General features: G+C 38.7%; 1 protein-coding gene across 2 annotated transcripts in view; it reads right to left on the reverse strand.

Annotated features, from left to right (window-relative positions):
- Nucleotides 1–453: 453 nt before the first annotated feature.
- Nucleotides 454–10670, reverse strand: part of fam20a (FAM20A golgi associated secretory pathway pseudokinase) — a 14888-nt gene continuing 4671 nt past the window's right edge. For both annotated transcript variants that reach the window (XM_020648154.3, XM_029280107.2), the window contains exons 5-12: nt 9399–9477; nt 8119–8211; nt 4757–4872; nt 3543–3723; nt 2942–3051; nt 2755–2836; nt 2617–2676; nt 454–1670 (exon numbers count right to left, since the gene is read on the reverse strand). In XM_020648154.3, coding sequence (XP_020503810.1) covers nt 1400–1670; nt 2617–2676; nt 2755–2836; nt 2942–3051; nt 3543–3723; nt 4757–4872; nt 8119–8211; nt 9399–9477 — 992 coding nt within the window. In that variant the 3' untranslated portion in view covers nt 454–1399. The remainder of the gene's footprint in view (nt 1671–2616; nt 2677–2754; nt 2837–2941; nt 3052–3542; nt 3724–4756; nt 4873–8118; nt 8212–9398; nt 9478–10670) is intronic.

A 10670-nucleotide genomic window follows, 5' to 3' on the forward strand; every position in this document is an offset into this window, starting at 1 on the left:
GTTGTGTGGTGTTTTTTTTGTCTTACGTTACATGGAGACCTGGAACATATCAGACTTGTTTGATAAGAGGAGCAAAGAAAGTAGTTATAAGTTAAGGCTGAGCCATGCTAACAGAGGTAACACATCCACAAGTTGTTAAAAAGAACTTTGTCTTTGTTTAGAAGTATTTAAGTGGTATTTTACATTCAGACTATAAACTGCTGCTCTGTCCCGGCCTGCTTCAGTTCACAGTTATGTGGTAAAGCTGTTTAAACACTCAGATGAGACAGAAGGATTACAAGTCTGGAAAACCGGGTGGAGTAAACTAAATGAGTGTTTAATAGGTAGCACTTTTCTCTCTCACTCTCTCTCACACACACACACACACACACACACACACACACACACACACACACACACACACACAAACAAACCATCCTGTTTCTTGCAGGTGGCAAAATCTTTTCAAACTGATACCAATTCATAAAAATCTTTAATTTTTTAATTAAACACAAATGAATGCAACAATTGTCTAAAACATTTATTAAATAAACAAGTGATCCAGTGCTTCAAAGCTCCTTCTAATGAATGTGTTTCAATTTCTCAAGGGATGTTTCAGCTTTGAAATGGTATCTAGCTGTTCATTAAAGGCTTTATATGTGATTTTTCACACTTAAATGTAATAGAAATCAAGTTCATTCTCTGAAAATAACTCTGTGAGTCATGACTGTCTACAATGGGTGTAACACCCGAGTCCCACTGTCTGTGATGTTTTCAGAGTTTTCAGAGTCCTATCTTCACTTTGTTTACATCGCCCGGACGGCCGGCTGACTCCTCCCCTCGTGTATAAAAGTTGTTTAATTGAGGGACTAGAGAAAAGAAGAATAACATACTGTACTCACTGCTTAACTGTGTTTCTAGATCACGCTCATTTCAGGTAAATTTACATGCAGTGTGAAGATACGAGCATAATAAAGATTGCTAGCATTAGCATGCTAACACAACAATGCAGCGCGAGTTGTTTTGGTTTCATGCTGGTGCTCAAGGGCAACATCTGCTGGATCAGAAAATCACATATAAAGCCTTTAAAAGGGCTTATTTTGAATTCATTTTCCCTAAACCATCCTGATGTAGCAGGTGAACATGTAAAGATTGAGGCCAGTCACAAAATGCACCCTTAGGGGATTTTGTGACCATGAGAGAAACAAAAGGAAATAAAACGATACCCCCCTCTAGGATAGGAATTCAAAGCCTGAAATCATTCACAAGGAGATTCCTTCGGTCTCTACAGGCACCTCTGAACATTTCACAGCGTCTTCCATTTATAGGCTTGTTCCTTAAATCGAAACCATATGAGCTTCATCCTGAAGTTTTTTCAGAAATCAGCTACGAGGAGCAGCGGCGACTTTTCCCTCCTCTGTTACCTGACCTCTCTCATTTCTGTGACGCTCTGAGGCCTCGTTGTGGATTTCACAAAGTCTCTGGTGATCACCTCGTCCTCACCCAGCCGCCGGATGCAGCGCTGCACCGCCCGAAGGACCTTCTGTAACCTGCGGTCCAAAGCTAAGAGGTGAGGCTCCGTCAGGATGGGCTGTAAGGGGTCTCCCTCCAGGGACTCCCTCATCACATCGCTCAGCCTGTAGTCCCGTTGGGTCAGGAGCCGAAGTCGCATTAGAGTGGAGCGTTTTATTCTGATGGGAGAGGAAGAGAGGCTCATTTTCATTTCACATGTTCTTCTTCTTCTTTTTTTTTTTTTTTAAAGGATGGTGGCCCTGAAGGTCATAATTTAGCATTTGACAAAAGAACAACAAGGTCTCATTTAACACAACATCACAAGGACATCTCAAAATAACTAATTTTATGAAATACAAAACCTTTCACAAAACAAAAGTATTTTAAAAAACACATTTCACAAAACCAGATACGACTTCACACAACTTTTCTGACAAAGCACAAAATCCTTTTTACACGCACCATCTCAAAATTAGCAACACATTAGAGACACATCTTACGAAACACAACAGAATTTCGCACAACACAACAACCATTAACAAGCACAAAGACAAAGCACATAGTTGTGTTAGCATGCTAATGCTAGTGATCTTTATTATGCTGGTATCTTCACACTGCATGTAAATTTACCTGAAATGAGCGTGATCTAGAAACACAGTTAAGCAGTGAGTACAGTATGTTATTCTTCTTTTCTCTAGTCCCTCAATTAAACAACTTTTATACGCGAGGGGAGGAGTCAGCCGGCCGTCCTGGCGATGTAAACAAACTGAAGATAGGACTCTGAAAACTCTGAAAACATCACAGACAGTGGGACTCGGGTGTTACACCCATTGTAGACAGTCATGACTCAGAGTTATTTTCATAATATACTTGATTTCTATTATATTTAAGTGTGAAAAATCACAAGCCTTTAACAAGCAAAACATTTCATGAAACTCGCCGCCCTTGACACACTCAAAAAAACCTTGTGACCTTAGAAAAGCACAGCAATTCAAAAAACACGTAAAAAAAACAGATTTTGTTGTGTGCTCATTGTCTTTGTTTTCTGCTTCCTTCAGGGCCACCATCAAAAGGGTAAAAATCCTCATTCTAAACAGACACATGTAAAGATCATTTGACACTCACATGCAGCACTGAGACAGAGGAGCCAGGATGGACATTTCATCTTGAGAGTGTTTCCCAAACCTGAACACAAGAGCAGGAAATGAAACTACAAAGTACAAATTGACTTTAAATGAATTCTCTGTGACGTCTTTGTCTCACCCTCTGGCATTGTCCAAGTGGAGGAGGAATCCTTCGTCCCCAAATTTGGTAAAAATCTCATAATGGTGCCTGTCCATGTTTCCTGTAATGCACAGTAGAAACCAAAAATGTTCCAAAAATGTTCTATGAATTAATTCAGATAATAAAAGTTCTGCGGTGTGTGTGTGTGGGTTGGAGCTGAACGTACCTATGAGGAAGTCAAAGATGGACATGTCTATGATGTTGAGGAGCCTGTTGCCTGAGTTATACGGATACGTTTGCTTTATGGTGTCACAGAAGAAAGGATTCACCTCCCACCTTTAAGAAGAGACATCAATGACAACAAAAAGTTCTTTATACAGAAAACTGTTTGATGTAAGATGAATAAGAGTCCCTTTTTTAACAGAATTAAAGACAACTGTTTTAAAATAAGTCTCTCATTATTATTCTGGAGATATAACCAAACAACAGCATCAGAGAGAGCCAAAAACAATATTATGTTAACCTGTTAATATTATGTTTACTTCCCTTATGTAAAGATTATTTATACAAATTTTTATTGAAGGTTTCACAATAAAATCAATAAAAATTCTTTTTTGAACAAATTTCAATTTATACAATTCTTCAAAATCTATGTGCAATCTTTCTTTCTAGAATGTAAAATACTAATCAGATTGATTTCAGAGTTAATGATTTATGAGATGGAACACACAGTTAACCAATCAGAACCCCCTGTTAGACTTTGTATCATGTGAGTATGATATCACTTTATATTATATTGGCTGAACATTCAAATATTGAGCTCTCACTCCTCTTGTCCGCTGAAGGTGTACGAGCGGATCCAGGGGTTGGGGATGGAGATGCGGGGGGCGATGCTGAGACCAGGCAGGTAGGCAGACAGGGAACCCTCCAGCAGGTCCGGGCCTCCACACACAGCATACTCCGTCTTGCACACATACAGGCACTTGGCGAAGAAACAAGTGTTGTTTGCTTTAGGAAAAGAGGGACAAATATTGGTATAAAAAAATGAGCTTCCTCTTCACATGCTTTTTGAATGGGCTTTGCCTCTCCCTCAAACTAAAAGCAGTGTTTCTCAACTGGTGGGTCGGGACCCAAGGGTGAGTCGCGGAGCCATTTTCATGGGTCGCCAATGTGTGCCTGGATAAAAAATATTATTTTAAAATGTCTGTGAAAGTCTTGTTCTGTCACATTTTGTACTTTCTGAGGTCCAAACTGCATAATTTTTCTTTGAACAAATCTGATTGGTTGACAAATATCTGAAATCCGGGTCGTGATTTTTCCTGAATGAGTTGGCGGTGGGTCCTCCTGAGGCTAGAACAGTTGAGAACCACTGAACTAAAGGAGTGTTACAGGTAATCAAATAGACAAAGGATATTTAAAAAATGGAGACCATAGGGGCTGAACATTTATAATTTGTATTTGAGACCAAAGACTTGTAATGATAAACCAGCTTTAATCGTGTTTAATGACTTTTTATGTTGAACTACAGACGTAATTGACAAATGGGCTAAAAGGCTAACCAAAACGTGCTGCAAAATATCCATTTGGAGCAGCTTCAGTTTACAATTGCTATGAAAGACCCCATCATCCAACACAAGGAATACTAGCTACAAATAGTCAGTTTGGGAAACCTTATTGAACTTTATTGGCCTGAGGTCAGTTGATAAGATCGGCCACAACTATCATTTTAGTCAGTTAAATGTTTAACTTTCTTTAGAGCCAGGAAACAATAGATTAGCTTAGCATACAAAAAAGCAAAGAAGGTCAAACAGTGGAAGCTAGCCTTGTATTAGTTACCACAATTTATAATCTGAAAGAGGCACTGTGAACACAGAGCAGAGAACAACAAACCCAGAGGGAGTTTGAAGTTGCTCTTTTTTTTTTTTTAGAAAGTCATCACTCATTGATATAGTATGATTGGATATATTTGATACATAATGTTTAAAATATTGCATCTAACACCTGTAAAGTATTCATTTAGAGGAGCCCACACGTTCATTACCAGGTGAGATGAAGAAAACCCCTCTGAGGTCTTCGTTGTGGGTGACTTGGAGCACTTCTCCTGTGACATTCACCAACCTGCCAGACACAGGAGGGACCCTCCTGAAGTCCAGAACCCTGAACAAAAAAACAGTTATAAATGAATCTCTGTAAGTTAATTAACTTTCTTAGATTAATTAAATGCAAATCTAAGAGAAATCCTCGGATGTAAATGTTATCCTTATCTCTGTCTTTTTTTTACCTTATTAAACAGGAGCTAATTGTTTTGACTGATTCTTATCCATAGAAACATATTGTCAGTCTAAACGCTGGATAATGTAGCAGGCTGTTTTCGATACACTATCTAGAGAGCTTATGTCTCCCTGAGGGCCATATTCCAGGCATGACTCGCAAACAGCAATCAAACAGCAATCAGTGGCTGAATGGCGGTTTCTCCAATCCTCGGCATTCCCCAACTGCTGATTACTGGCCATGATAATGAGAGCTTCTGGCAGCCACCACAGACACAACAGAGGCAGACAACACACCGCCACAGATTAAAAACACACCACCATGAATTAAAAATAGGAGAGAGCAGAGCAACAATCTAGTTTTGCTGTTTGTGTGTTGAGTGATAGAAACTGTTTTTACCTTTTTGAAGGTCAACATATTGCCAAAGCAGATTTTTCAGTCAAATAACTTTTTTCGAATTACAGTGATTGTTTGAGTTGTTGACATTGCATTTTTTTTCTTGTGCTGTGAAATGATGATGTATCGTGTGTGGCTTCTTTAATGATACAGTCTAGTTCAGATGACTGTGTTTCATCGTGAATCACCTCAGTTTGGCTTATGTGTGATTTGAAAAAAAGACGTGTGTGTTCCTGTGATTGTTCGAGGTCTGTGGGTTTGTGCTGATCGGCTGGTGTGGAAATAATGGGCTGGGTGACATGTTGCAATCTATGTGTGGGCTGGCTGGTTATATGTTGTCAGAGGGTGAGTTACTTTTGATTTAGAGCTATTTCTAAGAGACTATTAAAGACTTTCTGGATAAGCTGCAGCATTGCTCCATTTTGGAAAACAGTCAGTTAGAATGTCTCGTATAACTTGTATCACACCCTCTATTCATCTTTGTTTCATTTCAGTTCAAGCTTTAGATGTAAAAAAAAAAAAAAAAAAAAAAAAAAAAAGTTACTAGGACTACACCTCTGATTACCACTTTTCATATATTCATACTACTTAAAAAAATAAACATGATAACTAAACACAGACACATTTGACACATTTTTACCAATCTGAGTTTCCAGTAAATTGATTGCATTTATTGCACAAAGAAAAAGCCCCCGGCCCTAAATCTTGCAGTATGTCCTATCATGTCATACACAAAAGTTCCCCTTAACTCGAAGCTACTGTGAGATATGAATGAGACAGGAGTTAATACTGATGCTTCTTTATAAGATCAACATATCCGACAGGTATAGGGATAAGGGGGATTTTTTCATAACAGTTATTTTTTATGTCTGTCACTGCTGCTGGGGTACATCAACATCACAGAGACTTGACACGCCTATTTTACATATTTCCCTGATTTATTACATTAATGTTTCTTTTACATGTTCAGGAAACACTACAGGGCACACTCAGCAAAGAGATAAGACCATTTAGTCCACAGGAATCTCCAGAGTTGACACAAACTGAAGGTTTCTTTTAGTAGCTTTAAGAATGGTATACCCTACAACAGCCTTTCCCAAACTTAAGACTGCCGCGTCCCACTTTGAAATACAAAATTACTCCAGGGCCCATTATAAGAAAATGTATGACTACATCTGTAACTTTCAGTTAGGGTAAAATTATGGGACATGACAAAATGATATTATGGCAAGCTAGACACAAAAGTTTACTAAACATTATGTCCATGAATAGTCATGACACGCCTTACTAATCACTTAAAGGGTTGACTCATGGTAAATAATCATTATTGTGATATTTAAAATTGTTGGAGGGCTTTTTGTGGCCCACCTGCAGTACCCACAAAGCCCACCAGGGGCTCTTTAAAAAAAAGAGTTGATCAACATGGTATTGACCTTTTGAGTGTGTGCTTAGATTTAGCGCTGTGAGATTAATGCTAGCATCAGCTTGCTGAGCAAAATTTCATCCAATGATCCATCCAGTAAATGTTGAGATATTTTAGTGTCCTGCCCACCAAAATAGTGAATCCACAGACAACCCCTATAGAGCCATTCAACTAACTCTGATTGTTTTTTTTGTTTTTTTTTTACAATGCTTTTTATGATAACTTGATAACATCAGTAATCAGAAGTATTTTTACACACATTCACTATTGAACATATCTAGAAAAAGTCTGTCTGCTGTTGTGTCTAATGTGCTGTCTGAGTGAATGTATGTGTGTGTCATATGTCCCTGGTTGGTTCTGACCTGAGCTGGGTGGGTGGGTGGTAGGAGGGGAGGGGAGGGGAATGGGTTTGTTGACAAACTACTTCAGAACTGTTTCATTGTAATTTACAAATGTTTGTCACTTTATTGAAAAAAGTAAATAAAAAGAGTTGGAAAAAATATATATCTAGAACATTTCAGAGCAGGCTGCCCCTAAAATCTTCCTGAGTTGCCTGTACACATCACAGAAGGAGAATTAAGCGGTTTGACGGAGGGGGGGTTGGGTTCTTAGGAGGCAGCACATGACGTAAAAAAAAGCCACCAGGGTATCTTCAGGCAAACTCATTAAGAGGGAGAGACAAGGATTAAGTTCAACTTAATCCTTGTCTCTAACCAAATGTGCCTGAAGATAGCCTGGTGACTTTCCTCCTTTAAGTTGAACTGTTAATCTTCAAGAGCACTTTCAACTGAGTCTACCTTCACTGTGAGCATCAGATATCCTCCCTTTTCATGTGACTATGATCACAGTTGTTGCCTTTTTATAAATGCAATAGATTATTGGACATATTCCCAATATCAAAAAACAAGTGTCACACATCATACAGATGAGGAGAAAAGACTCTGAAGCAGCTTCTTTACATGCATGTTCTCAAAATCAGCAATTTGTTTTCACACATGCAGCTCACCCCCAAATTTCTCGGGACATTTTCAGGAATTTTCAAATTCCTTTTTTTCTGGCTTGTTTTCTTTTCGCTGTTCGGTTCAGATTACATTCAGAGATAACATGGCAGCAGATGTTTCTTAATGCAATTACATCACGTAAGGAAACATGTGTTGCACTTCGGTATGCACCAGGACCAAAACAGGAAGCACCTTTGATGAGAGATGTACAAAATAACTCAACATCACAGCTAACATTAATACTCAGAGTGACACTGAGATGATCGGATAATCAGTAAAACAGCTGAAAAGTAGCATGACATGTGCACCCACCTGTCCAGGTGGAAGGCAGCAATCTCAGCATTGTGTCTCTGGAAATCCACGAAGTAGAAGAAGTCCTCTGGCGTTTCTTCGTCCCTCTGCTGCCTGACACACACAAACACACACACACACACACACACACACACACACACACAAGCACACACACACACACACGTGGTTAAGACAAACACAGTGATCACACTGTCAGTAACAATAGTCTGTAGTGTGTAATCAACACAGCAGATACCATCATTTAAACAGATACTAGAGAGAAACTTGATGATTTAGCTAAATTGTGCTGAAAAATGCAGTCAACACAGAAATGACACGTACTGTAATTTCTCAAATGGCCACTAGGGCTGGCTCCAGAAGTGAGTCCCTCTCAGTTATTTCAGAAATCCAAATGACCCGCTTTAAAGTCGATCTAAACACGTTTAAAGTCTAGTTCAAAAAGGTGAGCATCTACGGCTTATTTCTCAATTCATGACAAATTAATGGGATGTTTTTTTTATATTAAGAACTATAAAAAAACCCATTTAACTTATATTAAGACTTAATGCTAGACTGCATGTTAATTTGACACAAAAATAACACAATGTCAGTACGTGTTTTTTTTAAATGAAATTAAATAGCCTATAAAATTATATTTCTCTTCTGTTTATTGTACAAACAGACTGCTTGAGAACTCTGGTCCACAGACACTTTAGTGACATGATATCAACACCCTCGCACTTATTAGTAGATATCGATATCTGCTCCACCACAGGTTGCTTATTAGCTTATTCAGTGTTTCTCACATTGAGTTATATTTGTGGCAGCCTGGTCATCGGAGTCAGGACTTTCTTTAGCTGTTCATGGTGATAAGAAGACTGGTTTTGTTTTAATATCAAATCATGTTGTGAAGCAAACACCACGGACAGAACCACATTCAATTTTAAATAAATATCTAAGTATACAGCTAATAAATAAGCCATGACATAGTGTGTATAGCTTTGAATTGTAGTGCTTGCCAACCCCTTTAAACATAGAAAATGTTGGCCCAAAATAAACATAGAAACATCAAAAAAGCTGAACTCAAGGCTTCAAAACCGTTTCCTCTAACATGTGACATCATGGTAGCTACAACCTGGTATTGTATACAAAAAATGAAAATTATACCTACCCAAATTTGGGTAGATTCTCCTTGATCTTACACACTTGTCATTGTTCCTGCTTGATACACTTCACCTTTTGTGCACTGACATTAAAAAGCTTAAAACCATGGACGCACAAAATGTGGACTCAGTCCTCACCTCATTGGTTTGAACATGACTTTAGCAAAGTTTTGCATCTTCAGAGCCAGTTTCAGGTGATGTCCACTCGGCTTCACAACTACAGAAGAGAGACATGGGACACACATCATTATGCCAAGTCATCTTCTTTTGCTCTGTAACAGGTTGTGGGTTTGAATGTCAGCTTTCCAAAAGTTAACACTCGGTATCAGGTTTGTGAGTCAGTATTTGGTTTTCATCTTAATGCCCCCAGGGTCCAGTTCATACTGAATTATTTCCTACATCTGCCAGTTCCCTGTGATACAGTAATTGGAGGTTTTTGGTCACACAGCTGGAGCCCTGCTCTTTTCTGTCTGGCTTTGTATTATATCACAGCATGAGAGCAGACTAACCACTCCCTGCTGCGCAATGTGGAACTCCAGTGTAGTAATAGTTAACAATCACATACAACTTATAATCCTTACTTTTTTTTTACTGGAAATGACCGAGAAGAGGCGTAAATAACCTTTGTGTATGATGAAAACTGTCGCTCTTCGGTTACTGAAATAATGAGAAAGTCTTTTGAGGTTAAATTTAAACTGTCTGGGCAAGATTTTTTTCTGCTGCATTTCCTCTTGGCACTGCTCAATGTTTGCATGGTCAGTCATTTCACTGCACTAAAGTGAGGCACTGAAAGTACAAGAAGTATGTAAGAGCAGGAAGATTAAGATAAATAGTAAGAATTTAAAAACACTGCTTGCACTTCAAGCAAAATTCATATTTCTGCATTAAAAAGGCAGTACTAGAGTTTCAACACATGCATTTCTTATTAGTTATACCTAGCCAACAGGTAGCTCCATTATTTTTTAAAGTATCCCTCCATTTGCAGCATTGTCTGTCATGCTGTTAGAGCTAAACTAACTGGTTGAAGCGTAGGTGTCGAAGGCTGAATCCTGCAAACGTTGGCTTTCCTCAGAGCGCAGAAAAACATCAAACATTTAATTAAGAGCTGTGCCTTTGAACACCAACAAACGCCTGGTTTTATTTGCCCTCAAGCAAGCATCTTTTACAGACAGACAAATCTTATATTCAGTGCCAAATGGAAACACAATCACAAAGGCAGCAGTATGTTTGTGTCTGATGGTACTGAAGTGCACGGTGGAAAGCAGAGGAAAAACAAAGGGGGATAGTCAAGAGATCAAACAATCGTGCTGATACAAGCTTAACATGCAGACACACAGTGTAAGATACACGAGAAAGAACATCAACACTTGAACAGATAGACAAGCTGCATTTTTACCCCGTGGAGCATAT

This window comes from Labrus bergylta, chromosome 21 (assembly GCF_963930695.1).
Source record: "Labrus bergylta chromosome 21, fLabBer1.1, whole genome shotgun sequence".
Lineage (NCBI taxonomy): Eukaryota > Metazoa > Chordata > Actinopteri > Labriformes > Labridae > Labrus > Labrus bergylta.